This window comes from Python bivittatus, unplaced genomic scaffold, assembly GCF_059951505.1.
Source record: "Python bivittatus isolate LINGU-HERP-01145 unplaced genomic scaffold, Pbiv_v1 ctg000350_np1212, whole genome shotgun sequence".
Taxonomy (NCBI): domain Eukaryota; kingdom Metazoa; phylum Chordata; class Lepidosauria; order Squamata; family Pythonidae; genus Python; species Python bivittatus.
Window position 1 is genome coordinate 35,216,207 of NW_028277074.1, and position 21,248 is coordinate 35,237,454.

The 21,248-nt window shown below is 36.6% G+C and overlaps 1 protein-coding gene across 1 annotated transcript; it reads right to left on the minus strand.

Annotated features, from left to right (window-relative positions):
* Window positions 1-1,881: 1,881 nt before the first annotated feature.
* LOC103054114 (toll-like receptor 7) lies at window positions 1,882-21,126 on the minus strand. Its single transcript, XM_007435644.3, has 4 exons — window positions 20,979-21,126; window positions 9,878-9,965; window positions 9,010-9,121; window positions 1,882-6,061 (listed from the first exon to the last, which is right to left on the minus strand). Exons 3-4 carry the CDS (start codon window positions 9,091-9,093, stop codon window positions 2,909-2,911), a joined length of 3,237 nt encoding a protein of 1,078 aa, XP_007435706.2. The 5' UTR covers window positions 9,094-9,121; window positions 9,878-9,965; window positions 20,979-21,126; the 3' UTR covers window positions 1,882-2,908.
* Window positions 21,127-21,248: the final 122 nt, after the last annotated feature.

Below are 21,248 nucleotides of genomic sequence, written 5' to 3' on the forward strand. Positions count from 1 at the left end.
CAGAAGCAGAAGAGATTAAGAAGAGGTGGCAAGAATACACAGAAGAACTCAACAAGAAAGGTCTTAATGTCCCTGATGTCCATGCTGGTGTGGTCACTGACCTTGAGCCAGACATCCTAGAGAGTGAAGTCAAGTGGGCCTTAGGAAGCACTACTAACAACAAAGTTAGTGGAGATGACAATATTCCAGCTGAGTTATTTAAAATACTAAAAGATGATGCTGTTAAAGTGCTGCACTCAATATGCCAGCAAGTTTGGAAAACGCAATAGTGGCCACGGGATTGGAAAAGGTCAGTTTACGTTCCAATTCCAAAGAAGGGCAATGCCAAAAAATGCTCAAACTATCGCACAATTGCACTCATTTCACATGCTAGCAAGGTTATGCTCAAAATCCTACAAGCTAGGCTTCAGCAGTATGTGAACCGAGAACTACCGGATGTACAAGCTGGGTTTCGAAGAGGCAGAGGAACTAGAGATCAAATTGCCAACATTCGCTGGATCATGGAGAAAGCACGAGAGTACCAGAAAAACATCTACTTCTGCTTCATTGACTATGCAAAAGCCTTTGATTGTGTGGATCACAACAAACTGTGGCAAATTCTTAAACAGATGGGGGTACCAGACCATCTTACCTTTCTCCTGAGAAATCTGTATGTGGCCCAAGAAGCAACAGTTAGAACTGGTCATGGAACAACTGATTGGTTCAAAATAGGGAAAGGAGTACGACAAGGCTATATACTGTCACCCTGCTTATTTAACCTATATGCACAGTACATCATGAGAAATGCCAGGCTGGAAGAATCACAAGCCGGAATTAAGATTGCAGGGAGAAACATCAACAACCTCAGATATGCAGACGATACCACCCTAATGGCAGAAAGTGAAGAAGAACTAAAGAGCCTCTTGATGAGGGTGAAAGAGGAGAGTGCGAAAGCTGGCTTGAAACTCAACATTAAACAAACTAAGATCATGGCATCTGGACCCATCAGTTCCTGGCAAATAGAAGGGGTAGAAATGGAAGCAGTAACAGACTTCATTTATTTGGGCTTCAAGATCACCGCAGACAGAGACTGCAGCCATGAAATTAAAAGACGCTTGCTCCTTGGGAGGAAAGCTATGGCAAACCTATATAGCATATTAAAAAGGAGAGAAATTACCTTGCTGACAAAGATCCGCATAGTCAAAGCTATGGTTTTTCCAGTAGCAATGTATGGCTGTGAGAGCGGGACCATAAAGAAGGCTGAGCGCCGAAGAATTGATGCCTTTGAACTGTGGTGCTGGAGAAGACTCTTAAGTGTCCCCTGGACTTCTAGGAGGTCAAACCAGTCAATCTTAAAGAAAATCAATCCTGATTGCTCATTGGAAGGATTGATAATGAAGCTCAAGCTCAGATACTTTGGTCACCTAATGCGAAGAGAGGAATCTTTGGAAAAGACCCTGATGCTGGGAAAGATTGAAGGCAAAAGGAGAAGGGGACAGCAGAGGATGAGATGGTTAGATAGCATCACTGAAGCAATGAGCATGAAACTGAGCAAACTCAGGGAGGCAGTGAAGGACAGGAAGGCCTGGCACGATATGGTTCATGGGGTCATGAAGAGTCGGACACGACTTAACGACTGAATAACAACAACAACAAAATTATACAAAAAGCATTTAGATCACCCCCTTCTCTTTTATTTCCCCCCCTTTCCTTCTCTGAATGTATTCCAAACTTAGACTTTAATTATTATTAATTTAAAAATTGATTTTTTTTATAAGATTAACAATGATTATGGACCTTGTATAGCCTGAAGCTCAACAGATATTAATTAAACCTTTTTTTGGAGGGAAGAGGGAAATTCAACTTGTTTGGGAGTGGGGAGGTCCTTAGTATGCTGGAGGCTCTGTGGTCCAAAGCAGCTGGACTACCAATGCAAGGCTGCCTGTCTGCTGTCCTGGGGAAAAGACACAACTTGATACCTCGGCTTATTTGCATCAGCAAGGTTGTTTGGTGCTGCTGCAGCACAGACTTAGAGGGAACTCCTGTCAAGTGGTGCTCCTGCTCAGTCCATGCCATGGCAGCATCAAGCAATCTTTGCTGTTGCAACTAAGCCAAGGGAGTGAACTTGCGCAGGACTCCTTTTGAGTTGTGAGCTGGGAGTTTTATGGTAGTTGGTAACTAAATTTATTATTATTTAGTTTTAAACTGTAATGTTACCTATGTTTTACTGTGGTTTTATTTTATTTTGTTAAATATTTCCCAATTGCATTTTGATCTGATTTGGCCCACACTCAGTGTTTGACACCTCTGACTAGAATATTGCCCTAGTAATTCAAATAGCAAACTGGATTAGATTTAACTGATCTGCACATCCCCATTATGTCACAATTCCCATATTTTTATTGTATCATTAAGTGATTTAAAGTTTTTTTCTCATCCTATTAATAGTTAAAGTAGTCAGCCAATTCAAAATATCTGATTTTCAAAGATATTGCAGTTCATGCTAAAGATTATATTGATGTTTATTGTCATTCTCTTTCTAAATTGGATAGAGTATTGGGCGGAGAACATGTATACATAGGAATACTCATAAATACCTGCTGTGAAAGTTTGTAACTGAAATCTATCCCTTCTGTTTCTCTTTTTCTGCTTGGATATGGAGGTATTCATAAAAATTTGCCACAAGCTTCTTATGTATCTCAATAGGCATTAAATGGAAAATTGGGTTATCAAACTAAACTTCCTGTGCACCTTTCCTCAGATAACCAAAAGTTCCCCTGCTTCAGAAGGAGCATTTGGTGGTGGATGAGGTGCTACGGTCTGCTTCTACCAACACTTTAAAGCCTCCTCAATAAAGAGATTGAAATTCAGCTTCATTCCCTGCAGCTGCTGTGGTTTCCAAAACACTGTCTGAGAATGCAACTGAGCATTATACCATTTCTTTAAAAAGGTGGTTATAACTGAACTCATTATTTGTTGCGAGTGCATTTCTAAGACAATGCCAGAAATAAGCCTGAGACTGAGGATTGGTTGGCCATTCAAGACAAGATCTACTACACAATCTCTTCCGGAGACAGAGACACTTTGACATTTTCAGAAGCTTCTCAAGAAATATCAGGATAATTACATCTACTTTTTCATCCACGAGGCGCTGGTGTGCCATATAAAAGGCTGTTCTGAAGTTGCCACTTGCAATGTAGCTGTTTGTCAGCACAAATATTGTTTTTCTACTCATTTGTATGCTGCTGTTAAGGTTTTCCATGAGTGGGTGCCCTGGTAGCCAGTCCCTTTCTTCCAAACATATATTGAATTGTTTCTCTCTCCGATCTTCCAGTTTTTCTATTAGTTCTTTCAGGACCCATTCAGTTACAGCTGCATCTTTATTATCATAAACAACAAAAGCATCATACTTAACTTCAGATGAAAAGAGACGTTTATATCCTTTTAAGTTGGCAGTACAGAAATGGTAAATATACCAGACATCCCAAAAATATAGGTGGCTGATAACTGTAAGCATCATGAGAAATATGATTGATGAAACTGACACTGAATAGAGGATATGAGAGAAGTCCGACTCACAAGTATACAAATCTAATAAAACCAAATTTCTATCTTTCCATACACTTGGCCCTGCACAAGCCACATCTGTTCCCAGGAAAGGAATTTTCACATTTGTCTCATTAATCCACTGGACAAGCCATACAATATCACAGTTACACTTGAAAGGATTACCATTTAAGAGCAATGTTTTTAGTCCATTAATAACATTTTTGGGGAAGCTAGAGTTCCTGATTGTTTTGATCTTATTAAAACTAATATCTAAATGCCTCAGGAAGGAAGCATCTTTGAGAAAATTATCTGTCAGCTTTCTGATCTTGTTGTTTTGCACTATAAACTGCTGAAGTGTCTTAGTACAGTTGGACAGTTCACGGGGGACTGTAGTCAACAGATTGTTGCTAAGATCCAAAACTTCCAAGTTCTTTAGAGCTGGAAGGCACCCCCAGTTAAAGGTCTTCAGTTGATTATTGGTCAGCTTAAACACTTTGAGTTTTGGAGGCAGATTGTAGAATACGTCAGGAGGTAACGAAGTCAGAAAGTTCTCAGAAATGTCAAGAGTTTCCAGGTTGGTCAAGTTTTTGAAGAATGCAAAATATTCACTAGTCCCTTCCTTCCATAAAATATCTAAGCGATTCCGCCTAAATTCTAATGTTTTGATGGAACGGCTTATCATTGCTTTATCAGTGGACACAGAAATCTCATTGCCATTCATGATTAGTATTTTCAGATTAACCAGGTATTTGGTAAAGCCCAACATATGTGTGACGCCTTCTGCCTTAAAATAATAGCTATTATCACTAAGGTTGAGAACTTCCAGTTCTTTCAGCTGTTGAAAAGCATACACATATAGCAAATCAATCCGATTGTTAGATAAATCCAAGTATTTTAAGCTGGATAGATAAACAAATTCAGTTCCATTCAAAGCTTGGCTCATAGCATTATTGGAGATGTTAAGGCATTTAAGGTCTGTAAGTTGCTGGAAATCAGAAGATTTTATAAAAAAAATATTGTTTCTGCTTAAATCAAGTGTTTTTCCATACTTGCTGCACATAGACTCATTTCCAAAAGGCAAAGAATGAGCATCCTCTATATGTTTAGATTTGCAACTTCGACCATATATATCATATCTGAAATACTGCGTATCTTTCAGTACAATGCTATTATAATGATCATTTGATGAGTTGAGAATAGAGTAAAGCCTGATACTTGGCTCATTTGCAAAAAGAGATATTTTATTAAAAGAAAGAATTATTGTTCTAAGACTGTGGAATTCTTTAAACATAGCAATGTCAACATTCCTGATAAAATTGGTTCCGAAATCCAGGACACTAAGTTTTTTAAGAGGAATCAAATTGCGTATAGTCTGTTGATTTAGTTCCTTGAAAACAAATCCTCTTATTCTTAAGGACTGCAGATTAGACAGGGTAGAAAATGTTTTTGGGAGAGTAAAATTTGATGGGTATGATCCCAGTTCATAATTGAAAGATAAATCGAGTTTCACAAGATTGGGGAGATAGCTTAGAAATTGGGCTTGCTGAATTTCTGTAGCCAAATAATTTTGTGAGAGATCAAGCTCTTCAAGGTCCCTAGTATTTTTAAACCAGCGTTGATCCACTTGTTGAAGGGACGTGCTATGCAGCCTCAGCACCTTTAAATGCTTTAAGGAGTCAAAGGCTTTGGGATGGATGGAAATACTTGCCTTTCCTGGGCATTCCTCACAATGATAACCCGCATTGTGACAACGAGGGCAGTTTCCACTTAAATCAAGTATTTCCAAATTATTCAGAGAGGACAGATCATGCTCAGTGATAGTTTTAATTATGTTATTATAAAGGTAGAGTTCTCTTAAGTTTGATGGTAGATTCTGTGGGACACTTGTTAAGTTATTAGCTTTCAAGGACAACACCTTTAAACTGGTGAGAGATTGAAAGGCTGCTTCATTAATGTCAAAAGAAATATTGCAGGGATTGCGATAATAACAGTTCTGCCCTAGATAGAGTACTTCTAGGTTTTGAAGTCCTGACAAATTTTCTTTCTTGATAGAAAAAATGAAGTTAGCTTCCAGACTCAGAAGACGTAGGTTTGGTGGCAGATGCTGAGGGATTGCTGTGAGCTGGTTGCCATCTAAATAGAGTGATTTTAATCTGGAGAGTTTGGAAAAACTGTGAGCTTCGATTTTCAGACCATGGGTGCAAATGTTGTCTTTTGGTCCCAACCTGGTTGGCACACAGTTACATTTGAAATTAAATTCTAGAAGTTTCTCCAGGTCCTTAAAGTTACTTTTGGAAATCTTTGGAATGTGATTAATGGCAAGTGTCAGGTTGGTAACATTGGTAGGAATGTCCCTTGGAAATTGTGTGAGTTTACGGTCACTGCAGTCGGCTTGCACATACATTCCGGAAGTATCATTCACATCATTCATATCACAAGTCAAAGTTTTATGAAATGGCATTACTAAAATCTCTTTCAAAGCCAGTGAAATAACAAAGAAAACCAATCGGCTTGCGAGCCAGAGATGAACAGTCTAGAGAGAAAAGGAAGAAAAGCAATGTCACACCAACTAAACATAAAATAATTCTCTTAAACAATTGAATACTGAAAATTCTTAAATAATTTAGTTTGAGAAGAGGTGCTTGAAGCTCTACCATGAATTTCCCTTTCCCAGTTGATCTTTTCTTCACTTGCCCTTATGCACCACAAATATGCCCCAGAAATCTCTCTCCCCCTTTCCCCCCACTGGTTTTCCAGATCGCACCTTTGTTACTCCACTCTACAGATCTTGGCTGCTGTCTTTCTAAGCTCATCAAGTTTACCCAAAGCTCCTCCCTCCCTCCCTCCCTCCCTCTGTTCTCTAGTAGGAGCACAAATCCACCTGCATCTGAATCATCTTTCCTTTTCCTTCCTTTTCATGCTGGGCATGAGGAAAATCAGGAGTTACAGGGCTTTTGATATCTATCAAGGGATATGCCCGGAGGAGCAATTAGGTCAGCAAAAGAGCCAATAGGAACTTTTTTGATGATCCAGGTATATTGAAGAAATTACTGGCATGATATTATTTGAACTTCCTTATACCACCAGATATCTAGAGCAAGTGTCATCTATATACTACTGAAACTCTCATGTCTATAACCTTCAACTGGGTGAAACAGTGTATCATAGGGCAACAATTTTTGAACCAAGGTATCTCAAATGGGCTAACTTACAGAATGCATCCAAATTCCAGGACCCAATACTCCTATGGGATTAAAATTTGGGAAATTTGTGGCTGTTTCAGCATGCACTGCGGCAATCAGCCCTGGCCACGTGATCGTCACAGGCATATTCCTGACCTCTTTCCTACCTCCCTCTGTCCCCTGCGCCCAATTGGCTGGTGGCAAGTTCTGACAGGCAAGCACTGATTGGCTGCTTTAGAATGAGGCAGAAATTTGAAATCTCTTAATGGCAGTTGGCAATGAGAGAAGAACGAGAGAGCGACTCAGAAGCCTGCTGGCAAGGTAGGGCTGCTGGGGGGTGCTGGGGGTTGATGGATGAGCCCTGTTACTCCCTTGAAGGAGGGGGTCCTTGGGGATATGCTGGAATGGGGAGTAGGGGTGCAGTTTTCCTCACACTCTGCAGCTCCCTTTGTTCCACATCTCTCCAGCAAAGTGGCAGGCTGAGGAGAAGGAGAAGGGGAAGGAGGGGGAGGAGGAGAAGGAGAAGGAGGCAGCAGCAACTTTACTGGGGCTCTCCTGAGGGTTGTGAGGGGAGGGCAAATGGCACAAGCCTATATTATATGTGGAAAGGGAGGAAGGAAGGAAGTAGGTAGGTTTTTGACAGCTTCCCACTAGCAAATTCAATGGGGAAGCTGGCAGCGAGTCATAAGTCGCTCACATTCCCACTGCTTTTTTGCCCTTGGCCATTCTGTTTCTCTGTTTAGGTAAGGAAGTATCTCTGAAATGATGACCCAACTGGTCACAGGTTGTCTAGTTTTGCATAAAAAGCTGCATTAGAAGACTGTCACCTAAAATCATGCGCACATGGGAGAGAAGTGACATTTGCCTTCTTTTCTGGCTCACAGCCCTGTAATCCAGTTTTCTGCAGCCTGAGAGGGAGAATATTGCTTTGATCAAGGATGGGCAACCAGTGGGTCTAGCATGTACCTGATGCTTACTCTACAGAGCCTTCCATAGTTAAGGAAGAGGACCAAAAGGAGCCTTCCCCAAAAGCAGACCTTATTGTGCCTGGCATTGATGTCAAGCCAGGAACTAATCCCTCTCCCTGCCCTGGACTCAGCAGAGATTGGACCAGACCAGTCTTCCCCACTTCCCCCTTCAGCAGCTGAAGGACACTAGAAGCTAAAGAGGAAGCAAAACAAATCAGAGAAGCAAAGGAGGCTTGGCTACATTAAGGGGCAGGTGCACTTGGTGGAGCTACTTAGAAGGTGCTCGCTGAAGTGAGATAGAGCTTGTGAAGGCCAATGGTGCTTCCGTAGGGTCAGAGGCTAGTGAGCAACTGGGACTCAGGAAGGCTGCTTGAACAATGTTGCCCTGTGAAGGTCTTGTGGATTCCTGCCTTAAAAATGCCTAGTTACTAAGACATACTCATGGAAATATGAGTGTGTCTTTGGATTCTTTTGGTTGTTTCCATGTATAGCATCTGTTGGTAAATCTTTGTAGGTGTCTATGATACTTTGACTGGATTTATAACCTTGAGATAAGCCTATTGTGTCCATTACTATTTGCCGACAGATAAATGTTTCTATTTGTGAGGTTCAGACAGCATATTTGACTAAAACTCTCAGGGCAATCTTGGTTAAGAATTAAATGTTCTTTGTATCTGGAGGGCAGCAGGATAGAAATAGTTGCTTTATTGTTCTATCCAAATTCAGGTTTCTTAGCACCCAGTGTTTGGGTCTGGGTGAAAGAAAATTGGTTTCAGCATCTTCTTTAATTACTCTTACTCCTAGTCTTACCCAAGTGGAGCACAACAAGGATGTCCTTCTGTATAATCAGCATAAGGACAATTTTTGTTTTCTTTCCAAGCATCCTTCCATAACCTGATGTAGAATTCTAAAGTTGGCTGCCTTAAGAGTACAGGAGCCTCTTATTTGTTGAAGTTGGGCTTTACCCATGAAGAACCAACGAGGAAAGAGAGATTGAATGAGCAATCAACCAGTCTGGGCTTCAGAAGGGCAGCAGAAATGATAAGTAAGTAAGGCAGTATAAAAACTACACTGGCCAATGTTCTGTCATATAGAAGGCCTGAGCATTTAGATTGCTGGAGTGCCTTTGTGCTTGGTAGAGTTCTTTTGACAATCATTATTTTACTTCTTCTTCTTTTTTTTTTAAAGGAAGTGCTAAATATGGGTGTGGATATCTTGTAAGCTTTTTTTCCCTCTCTTCTTGGCCTCTGTATGTGTGCATGCCTATGTGTGAAAGAGAGAAAGAGAGACAAAGAGAAGTGGCAGAGAAAGGGTAATGTTTCTGCACTTACCTGGTGGAAAGCAAAAGACATTCTGTCTACATTCAGAGGCACTCTTAATAGATCTCTTCTGGGTGGCAGTGGAAACTTACACATTCTTATATGCCTCTAGATCTCAGGGAGCCTAGAAAGAGACCTGATAGTAAATTTCCAAGCTGAAAACAATATTTACAGAGCTTGATTATCTGTTTGGGAGAAAAGCTAGGACCAGCAATAGTTTCCACTTGGTCAATTGTTATTTGAAGGAATTAGGGTTATGCAAAGTCTTCATAGGGTAGAGACACGTGGCTTTTTTTTCTCTTTTTTTTCTTTGTTTGGCTAAAGGCTGCTTTGGAAGCTGATCCCAGCTCTGTGCTTTGACTGCATGTTCTGAAGCATCTCTTTGGAAGGATTTGCACAGTTCTAGCAGAACCCCGTGAACTATATGCACCATATCAAAAACTGTCATCTGGTAGTGGACTATGTTTTATTACAGGACCATCTGGGGTCAAAGAGATGGAGGAACCATGTCACCTTTAATAAATTATGAGCTTATTTATTTTGGCAATATTCTACAGATATCAAATTATTTTTTCCCTTTGTAACCCCATTTTAAACGAGGCCACCACTTAGATGATTTACATTTTATTTAAGCACCCATTATTACAATTTTTGTGCAATTTTCTTTTTACATGGAACCTTTATGAAGTAAATGGAGATCAGTAACTAACCCCAAAACCTTAATATTATACCTTTACTGATACCATTTCCAACCCTCATGACAAACTACTGCATACCAATGATTTCTACTGCAAAAATAACTAATGGCATGACACAATGCGCGTTAAGAAATACAACTGCTCAGTTAGGCAACTAATTGTGCTGAAAGATAGATGCTTACCCTGATGGTCAAGAGAACGCAGGAATATTTCTTCTCTTTCTTTGTGATCTTGGAACATGAATAACTGTGTACAGTGAAATACTACCTGCTAAATTGAAGGGAGAATAGGGTAAGGGAGATGAGACTGCTGGTGCTGAATAAAGCAATATGTTGAACAAGAATGGAGGCTCTTTTCTGCCTAAATTTGTGTGCACTGTCCCTCAAATATACCTCTTTTTTTTTTTTTGGGATAACCATTTCCTTCTGATAAATATATTTTTATATTCCCATTTCTTCATACATTTTTGTTCTACATATTGATTAACTATAAGGCAATGTCCAGAAAATACAGTGCAGATTTTGTCATGTGAGCAGTTTCCAATCCACGCATACATTGGAATAGGCAAAGTAGCCAAGTTTACAATGAAATGCAGGCCAAACAAATGCGTCCTCTGTCTGCTGAATAACCTGTGCTTGGAATCCCAAAGAAGAGGCATACAGTGGTTTAAATAAACAAGGATTTCTGGATAAACACCACCATGATATCTGTTGCAGTAATTATTGTATCATCTGCTGTAAAGTCCACAAACTTCTAATACTGTATACTGTACATCACGGTATCATTGATGTTTTTTAATTTCTCTATTAGATGTGAGATACAAATGTGAGACTCCCCCCAATGCATGAGAAAACTGGTCAAATATATAACTTTATGATTTAAGTAAAAATAAGGATACTAAGTAGTTAACTTGCATTACATTTTATTCATCTGTCACTGACATAAAAACTTCAATTAGTAGTTATATATTAACGCAGCTTCCAGGGAGTAATGGCAGATTGAAGATGGCTCTGTTTTTTGTGGAGCTGAGAGCTGTGGCAGTTAAGAGGAGCCGACGAAGGATCCAGCTCTTCGGAACCATCTCCGGACAAAGGAGATGATTGGATCACTCACAAGTACTCCTTACAGAGGCTGTCTATGAAGTAATCACAAATTAGTGGTCTCCAGTGGGCTGAGCACTCTGGGAGTCAGGGGAAACATCAAGCCCAAGCCATGGTTCAGAGCCTTCAAAAGGACCCTAGATTTGCATACACTTCCTCTTTCAGTTGACAAAGAAAACTACCAGTAACAGTTTATTTGGTATTAAAAACCTGAAAGACAACTTACTGCATATTGGGAGAATTTCCTTCTATCTTTGAATAAAGAACATTTAAGTAAGTTTAACGATTAAAAAGGAAAAGAAATCTTCAAGTTTTGAAACAGCAAAAGGGAGTTTAGAACATTGACTGTGGACAGTTAAGGGGCCAGATGGATTTTAAATAATAGTTTCTATAGACTCTTTTAAATTTTATAACAATACAGCTGAAGATTTTGGAATTAATTGTAAGAAACCTTAATATGGGAAAGTTTTGACTCTGAAAAGAAACAAAAGATAAGACTGGGCTTTGAGGATTAACTGGAGAGATCCAAAGAGCAATTAAAGGAGAAGATACTTACTAACAAAATGGAGGAACATTATCTTACTATAGAAGAATTTAAGTCAGTTTGGGAACAATGTGTTCAGGACTTGTTTTTAAAAAATTTTGATACTCCTAAAGTGGAGTTAAATTATTTGAATAGAGATCTTAAAGGGACTTCCGGTGAAGGATAATGGTGGAAGGTTAATTCAGGCTGAAACTCCGCTGAAGCCAGAATTATAAACATGGTAAATTGGATGTCTCAGGATTTTTTTCCGAGACACGAAGCATTCTCCGGGCAAGGAGAAGCCATCGAATCGCACCTCGTGTCTTCCAGACCACTATAGCTAATCTAATGATTGTGGATCGTGACTGAATGGTGAGCAATCAGCTGGGAAGCGGGTGGAACAGCTTGTTGGAGCTGTGTGTAAAACCTCAAAGAAACATTACTTCCGGCCACCCCACTTCTAAAATCACTCCTGTTGCATGTTACTTAAAGAATTAAAAGAGGCTATCCCCACTACAGAAATATTTCTTCTCTTGGTTGGCTTTTCATTATTTTTTGGGACTTTTAAAGTGCATTGTATTGAATTTGAAGGTCTGAAATATGAGCATGCAATTTGGAAGTTTTAATGTTTTGTAGGAAGTTTTCTACACTTTTAGGAGATTATTTTTACTTACATTTTACTTTTGATTTTAAAAAGGAAGATTTTTATATTAGTGTTTTCTCATGGAATTGAGAGTGATCTATTTTTAGATGCTGTGGGAAAGTTTTGGTTTGGTGATTTTCTCAAGTTGTGATTGGCTACAGACTCAACCCTCCCTTGCTTTGTTGCTAGTTGTGGATATCTGGTTACATCTGACTTTGGGAAATATTATTTTGGGCCACAAGAGGGAGCCAAAGCATTATATTTGGATTATTGGATTATAGAAAGGAAGAAACAGCTTTTCCTTATTGTTTAAGCAAGGGAGGGAAGAAGAAGATAGAAATAGAGAGAATGGCTGCTAAAAAGCAAACAAGGCATGGGTCTGATGAGGCAGACTGGATGAAAGCTATGTTTGAAAAATATGCTTGGAAAACTACACAAATGGATACCCAAGCGCTTGACCTAAGGATTGCTGAACTGGAAAAAAGGCTTGATCAAAAAATTGCTGAAATGGAAAAGAAATTGGAAGGAGGGATCAAAAATGTTAATGATAGTGTTGATTTGATGGAAAGGGAAAGGGGAAAAGAGCTGGATAAAATAGCATTATTGGAGTTGAGAGATAAAGAGTTTTGTTTAAGGCTCAGGGGAATCCCTGAAGTTAAAGAAGAAAATTTAACAAATATGATTACATGTGCTTTGGCGGAACTAATTGATTGGGAAGAAGATAAAATGTCAGATGAGATAGATAAAATTTTCCATATAAATTCTAGATATGCAGTTGCACATGGCAAGTCAAGAGATGTGTTGGTCCAGTTTTCTAGGAGAAAAACGAGGGATTTGATTTTGCAAGCACATTTGGACTCCAAACTTAATATTGAGAATGTGGATATAATGGTCCTCAAAGAAACACCAGTAAGGATTTTAAGGAAGAGAAAAGAATATGCATTCCTGACAAATGTCTTGAAAAAGAACAAAATCCCCTTTCATTGGGAAAAACTAGGAGGGATAAGTTTTTCTTACCATCAACAAAGATTCAAATTAACTTTGATTTCTAAGGCTAAGGACTTCTTAGATTTGAAACTAACTTGAAACAGGATATATCTGGAATTAAACAAATGTATGTTGCTACATATGGGGAAGAGACAGCTGTCATTCCCAAAGACTGTGGTGAATCATCTGTATAAAGATGGCTCTGAAGTGTCTTACATGGAATATAAATGGGGCAAACACTCCACAGAAAAGGAAAAAAGTTTTTCACTGTCTGAAGAAATTGAAATATGATGTAATTTGCTTACAAGAAACACATATAAAGAAGAAAGATATAAAATACTGTACTTGATAAATAAGAATTTGGGACAAGAATTTGCTTCAGTTAATTCGAAGAAAATAAATGGACTTGTATTATATGTTAAAAATCACTTGAAACCATGTTTGTTGTTAATAGATGATCATGGTAGATACATAGCAATTGAAGTGGAGATATATGGACTTAAAATGATTGTTGTGGGAATATATGCTCCAAACGATAAGAGCTATTTCTTATGCAGCCTTTGAATGAACTGTCAGCTTTCTTGTATCAAAGTTGGTGTTTGATGGGAGATTGGAATGGAGTTCCAATCTCCCATCAGATCCTGGTGGTTTTCCCAATTTAATTCTCTTTATAGCTTTAGCTATTTCAAAAATAGTTATAGGATTGTTCAATATTAATTTCTGTGACTGTGAAAATTTTGGTAAACTATTGATTGATAGAACATCTGAAAAGCAAATTAAAATCAAGCAAGGAAAATTACCAAAGTCATTTTTTGATTTAATGGATAATTTGGCATTGGTGGATTCATGGAGATATAAAAATGGACCTGCAAAAGATTTTACTTTCTATTCAGAGAGACATAAATCTTTTTCAAGAATTGATATGATATGGGTTTCAATGGACTTGGTAAATAAAATTTCTACAGTGGATATTTTACCAAAGACTTTTTCTGATCATAATCCTATGAGTATGGTAATTAAAAAAATTTCTAGGTCTTTTAGATAGAGATTGAATGAATCTATTTTGCAAAAAGAAAAGGTTGTGGAGGACTGTAAGAGGAAATTAAAGGACTTTTTTGAAATTAATCTAGATAGCTATAGATTTAAAAACAGTGTGGGATACTAGTAAAGCAGTTATGCGGAGAAATTTCATTTATCATAATCGTACTCTTAAGAAAAAATCTCAACAAAAATTACAAATGGTCTTGTTGTTGTTGTTGTTTAGTCGTTAAGTCGTGTCCGACTCTTCATGACCCCATGAACCATATTGCGCCAGGCCTTCCTGTCCTTCACTGCCTCCCTGAGCTTGCTCAGTTTCATGCTCATTGCTTCAGTGATGCTATCTAACCATCTCATCCTCTGCCATCCTCTTCTCCTTTTGCCTTCAATCTTTCCCAGCATCAGGGTCTTCTCCAAAGAGATCTCTCTTTGCATTAGGTGACCAAAGTATCTGAGCTTGAGCTTCATTATCGATCCTTCCAATGAGCAATCAGGGTTGATTTCCTTTAAGATTGACTGGTTTGACCTCCTAACAAATGGTCTTGGATCAGATTAAGTTAAAAGAGAAGGAGTTGCAGAAAAAAAGTGAGAAAATAACATTGCCTATCAACTTAAGTTACTATACCAACAAGTCTCAATGTTGACTGTGATAGAAATTGAAATGAAATTAAGATATCCTAAACAGAGACATTTTGAATTTACTAATAAACCAGGAAGATGGTTAGCATACAGATTCAGAAAAGAGAGAGAGAAGAAAATGATTTCTAAAATTCAAGAAGGAAATGTGGAATTATTGGACAATGAAAAGATTAAAAAAGCATTTTACAACTTCTTTTCCAATTTATACAAAAAACAAGAAATCTCTTTGGAAAAGATGAATATTTGAATAAGCAAAATTTACCAAAATTTTCACAGTCAGAGAAATTAATATTGAACAATCCTATAACTATTTTTGAAATAGCTAAAGCTATAAAGAGAATTAAATTGGGAAAACCACCAGGACCTGATGGATTACCTGCAATATAAATGTTTTGAAGATGAGATTCTTTTACCTTTTAAAAGATTGATGAACTCTGTTTTGCTGGGTGTGGCAATGGCTGATTCATGGAAGGAAGCCAACATTGCACTTTTACCAAAAAAAGGACAGGACCCTCTCTTAATTAAGAACTATAGACCAATTTTATTGTTAAATAATGATTATAAAATATTTGCTTCAGTGTTGGCAGAAAGGTTAAAAAAAATCTTATAGGAATTTATTCATCATGACCAATGTGGATTTCTGCCTAAAAGACAATTAAGAGATAATGACAGAGTTGTGGTGGATATTATAGAATATCTACAATATCATAATGAATGTCAGACGGCTCATATTTTTTTGGATGCAGAGAAAGCTTTTGATAATTTGAACTGGACGTTCATGTTTAAAGTTTTGGAAAGTATGGACTTTGGAGAATATTTTATACAGGGAATAAAGTCATATTCCTATACGCTCAGAAGGCTAGTATTATTGTGAATGAAGAATTAACTGAACCATGTCATATACAAAAAGGAACAAGACAAGGTTGCCCGTTATCGCCTTTGCTCTTTATCTTGGTTCTCGAAGTTTTTAATAGAGATATTAGAAGAGACGAACAAATAAAGGACAAAGATAAAACAAGTTTTTGTTTTTATTTTATTTTGGTTTTTAAATTGAGGGCTTTTGCTGATGACTTAGTTCTGATACTACAGGACTCTCTAGAATCTGCTGAGTGTCTGATGAAGAAACTGAGGGAATTTGGCTCATTGGTGGGTTTTAAAGTAAATAAACAAAAAACAAAAATGTTAATTAAAAATATGACCCTGCCTAATCAAGATTTGCTGATGAGCAAGATGGGCTTCAGGATGGAAAAAAAGATGAGATATCTGGGGGTGATTTTGTCAACTAAAAACAGTATGTTGTTCCAGAATAATTATGGTAAAATTTGGAATGAAGTGAAAAAAGATTTGGTAAGATGGGAAAAATTACAATTGTCTCTCATGGGCAGAATCTCAGTGATTAAAATGAACATTTTGCCTAGAATGCTGTTTCTTTTTCAGACTATACTGATTTTGACCAGTATAGAGATGGTCAAACAGTGGTAGAGAGATATATCTAAGTTCATTTGGCAAGGCAAAAAACCGAGAATTAAATATAAATTGTTACAAGATGCCAAGGAATGAAGAGGTCTGGGTCTCCCTAATTTAAAATTGTATTTTGATGCTTGTTGTTTGCTTTGGATGAAGGAGTGGATAACTTTGGAGAATAAAGAATTATTACAACTAGAAGGTCATGAATTAAGATTCAGGTGGCATGCCTATGTGTGGTATGATAAAGTTAAAGTTAATAAGGAGTTTAAAAACTATTATATTAGGAATGCCTTACTGAGGATCTGGAATAAATATAAGGTAAGACTGTCTCCTAATGTACCTTTGTGGTTGTCACCTCAGGAAGCATTTACTAGAAGAGAAAATGTAGGAGAAATGAAGTGATTAAAATATAAAGACTTGTTAAATTTCGAGGAGGTTGAACCAAGTTTTAAAACAAGAGAACAGAGTCAGAAGGTTTTATATGTCATTGGTTTACTCATATGCAATTGTTTGAATGTTTTAAGCTGGACAAAAAGAATTATAGATTTGCTAATGAAACATCTTATTTTGAGGCTCAACTTTGTACAAATGATGAACATGTTATTGCTAAAATGTATAAGATATTTTTACAGATGAATCTAGAAGATGAACAAGTCAAGGAATGTATGATTAAATGGGCTAAAAACTTCAGATATAATATGTAGGAACAATGGGAAAATATGTGGAACAAAGGTTTGAAATTTACGTTGAATTATAATTTAAAAGAAAACGTTTAAAAAAGATGTATCATTGGTATTTAACTCCTGATAAGTTATCAAAAATGTATACTGGTATAACAAATGTTTGTTGGAAATGTTCGCAGGGAGAAGGAACCTTTTATCATCTTTGGTGGACCTGTGAAAAGGCTAAAAAATGTTGGGATCAGATATGTATTGTTATTCAAAAGATTCTTAAAGTGAGCATTCAAAAAAAAAAAAAGCCCAGAACTGTTCCTGTTGGATTTGATGGAGAAAGGACTGGAGAAACAACATGGAATCTTGCTTTTATATATGATCACAGCTGCAAGACTCTTATATGCACAAAGATGGAAGGATTCACAAATATCTACAGTGGAAGAATTGATTATTAAATTAACGGACTTGGCTTAAATGGCGAAATGAACAATGTTAATAAGAGATAATACTGTTTCTAAATTTGTCTCCTCATGGCAACCCTTCTTAGGGTTACATTACATGCTTGAGTGGGAAAAAAATGAAGCTTTGATTGTGGGATTTAATGATCAGATGGTTTGTGCTGATAGAAATAATGTAAATTTGGATTACATAGTAGTAAGAGATTAACCTTTTTAAAATTTGTATTTATATCTGTACTGGAGATAGTCGGAAGTCATTTTCTGTTTTATCTTTCTATCTATTTTAACTATTTTAGTTTTTTGTCTTTTTCTTTTAGTTCTTTCTTCTTTCTTGCTATACTTTTCGATTTGTATTTTAACTGTGCTTTTTATACATCATAATAAAAGTTTTAATTAAAAAAAAGAATAGGAATCTTAAAATGGGCTTTAAAACTATATATAGTTTATATAGTTTTATAAACTATATAAAACTATATATAGTTTTAAAGACTATCTCTTTTATACAGACTATAAAAGAGATAGACACGGAAGACACAGAAGAAGATGTGGATTTGAAAAGGGACTATGTTTGACTATAAGAGTGTCATGGAGAAAGAAGCTGCATGGGACCTACAAGTTATGTTAGATGATGTTTTAACAATTAAAGAGGATATTCAGATTATAAATCAGAAGAGTGACTCTGAGAGCCATATTATTTTGGATCCACAGAAGGGAAGTATGAAAACAGAAAGGGAGAAAATGACAAGAGATTATTATATGGGACTTTATTTGTAGAAGTGACTGAAGATCAAGCCTCTTAAAAAGAAGAAAAAGGAGTTCAAAGTGGACTTATTTGATCAGGGTTAAATTGTGATTCTGGGTTGTTACTATTGGAATCCTTTATTATGACCAGGATTGTATGATGAAGATTTGAAATCTTTCATAGATTTTTTCATATGGGGATAAACTTTCGATGTTCTATTCGTTAGAGTAAGTTATAGGTTTGAAGGCTAAAGGGACATATTTGATTTAGTCTAAGATATATATGTTACTATTGTTAGTATTTTTATGCCTATGGGCATAAATCTTCTATGTTTTACTTATTAATGAAAGTTATAGTTAAAATGCATAATGGATTTATTTGTTTAAGGTTAAAATATATGGGTTATTATTACTGGTACTCTTACTACTTTTGCTGTGTAAGATTGATTGATGATTTTTTTAAATAAATTGGCTATTGCAAATGGGAAAAAGAGGGGTTTTTTTGTAATAATAGAGAAGGTCTTAAGTTACTGTAAATGTTTATACTTGTTTAGAGAGGGGGAAGTCATCTTTTATATGTCTTTCTTTTTTCTCTTTCTTTTCTGTTTCTCTCTTTTTCTTTTTCTTTTTTATTTGTATATCTTTTTAGTTCTCTATTAACTAGCTTTTATCTATGCAAAATTTTAATAAAATGTGAGTTATTTATAACATCAAATTCAAAACATATGAGTCTGTGCTTGAACAGTTATTATTGTTGTTGTTATTATTATTATTATTTATTGGATTTCTCCCCCGCCCATCTCCCCCACAATAGGGGACTCTGGGCGACTTACAAAAAACATTAAAACTATAAATACATCTAAAACACATAAAACATCCAAAATTTAAAACAATACTAAAAAAAGGAAGATCCAAGAAGACGGAAAATTGCTCTTTAGAAGTTCAATTCCCTAGGTTAAAAAGTATAACTTAATAATAGAATTACTAATTGTATTCATAATTAATAATATAATCTGCCCTGTCATTTTAGTATGTGTAGTATATATATAGACACGCACACACATACACACACACATACACAATGAAAGTTGAGAAATAATGAATAGTTGCACCTATGAATAAAATGGCAGGTTAATTGGGAGAAAATATGTAGAGAAAATATTATGTGCTGTAAGAAAATAAAGATATTGATATAAATTAGAACTGGAAGGTCTGAAAGATATCTATAATTACTAATAGGATGGAGGAAAGGGAACTGCATGGAAAGTTGGAACTGGGTAGTAGAAGAGCTTATTTTCATATAACATGCTGTTCCTTCTAATGAGAAGCCATCCTTCTAATTTCATCCTTTCAGTGACCTGATGAATTAGTTTCATCTGAGAGCTAAAGGCTAGTGAGATTTGCATCTTGGTTTATGCACTTCTGCTATAACACACAACTTCATTCATGAGAATATGAGAATGAAACGCTTACTCCCAAAAAAGTACAGACCCCACTTCTTTCCCATTTACAAGGAAGGAAGGAAGGAAGGAAGGAAGGAAGGAAGGAAGGAAGGAAGGAAGGAAGGAAGGAAGGAAGGAAGGAAGGAAGGAAAGATATTTTTCCACACATTTATACTTTTCAGCAAGGACATCTTTATATGCCCATAGCCCATTCTCATAGCATCTTTCTTTCCAGAGAAAGCAGGAGATTAAAAAGTGAATAAAAGCAGTTAAAGAGAAAGGGTAATTTTCAAACTAGACTAAGGGACTGTGTAGTGAAGTTAATGGATGCTTCCAGAGAAATCACTCCTGGTGCTTTCTGTCAAAATGTATTGCGGCTATTCCATCCTTGATTAATGAATTTTCTGTGGTAAAGGGAAGGGGTGGGGGGATGGAACATGGATTTCTGTATGTTTGTATGTGTGTGGTGCAAATGAAAGAATGGGAAATCTGAATACGCCCCCCCCCCATTTATATAGTGTTATTCCCCCCCCCCCCCCAATTTATCAGGTAATATCTGAATAGAATGATGAACAGAGAAGGGACAACAAATAGGGTTATAATCTAAAAAAAATTTAATTAACAATTGGCCTTAACTGCTCCTTGATCTGCGGTTAGTAGCAGGTGATAATGGTAATTTCTGTAAATGTTTTCACTTCTACTTTTTTTTTATTTCCTGAATAAAGCAGTTAAAATGTTAGGCAAACTTGGCAGAGACTTGAAAATGTGTGGGAAATGTTGATACTTAAGAGAAAGAGGGATGAAGAACATATGGTTGTAGAAGTGAGAGAAAAAAATGTACGAAAGGATGCAGAAAACCTTGTGTGGTTTCATGACAGATCAAATTGGTCGAACACGTTAGCTGAGTTTCATATTGACTAGAGTTAAAACACCAGGCTACATTCCTGTAATCGCTATGATTTGACCTATCTGTGAAACGATACATCTTTATAAAAGTAGCTAAAAAGCCTATTCATTTTACTGGCAAAGTTGTAAAACTTGTAAGAAGCTAAAATCTCTCTCTCCATACCTACACTAATTCTTCTTAGGACAATCTTTTCAAGATAACCACTTTTTTATATGCAAGAAGCTGTATAAGTAACAGAATTTCTTTCCCAGTAAACAGTTTTCTGTGAAACCAGAACAATGTTGGGCTTAAAGACTAATCTGTTGGATATCATTTTGGCTATGTTTGTCAGAACCAAGGCTGCAAACTAAAACCTTTCTGAAGAATGTATTGAGATTCTTATGTTTTCTGCATGATGAGTGTGAAGTTCAGGCTTATAATCTAAAGTAGGCATACTAATAAAAGCCAATTTTCAAGGGTAATAAACCCATTCATTAGCCTTTTTTTTTTTTAAAATAGCATTCATTATTTTTTTTAGAAAATAACAGTTTTAGGAAATGGAGTAGATTCAGTATAAATTAAAAAAAAAGAACAATGAAGTCTGGGAAAGAATGATTAGACACAAAAATCAGTTCCAAATACAATTATTTTTTAAAAGAAATGCAAAGATTTTTAATGAACCTACCATTCTATGTATTCCTCTACAGCATTCAGAAGACTTGTTCTTCAGGAAGACTGGTAGAAGGGAGCCCTGAAAGAAGCCCCACAGTTTCAAATCAAGTAGAAGAGTACAAAGCAGGCTTGTTTACCAGGAACCTTTCATTCACATATGTTGTAAGTTGTTGCACAAGAAACAACTTACAACATAAATAGCATGTGAGACAGCTGCCATCACTACTCACTTCCTCAAAATACTGCATTTGAAATGTGCAACTGTCACTTCTTATTCTTCTCC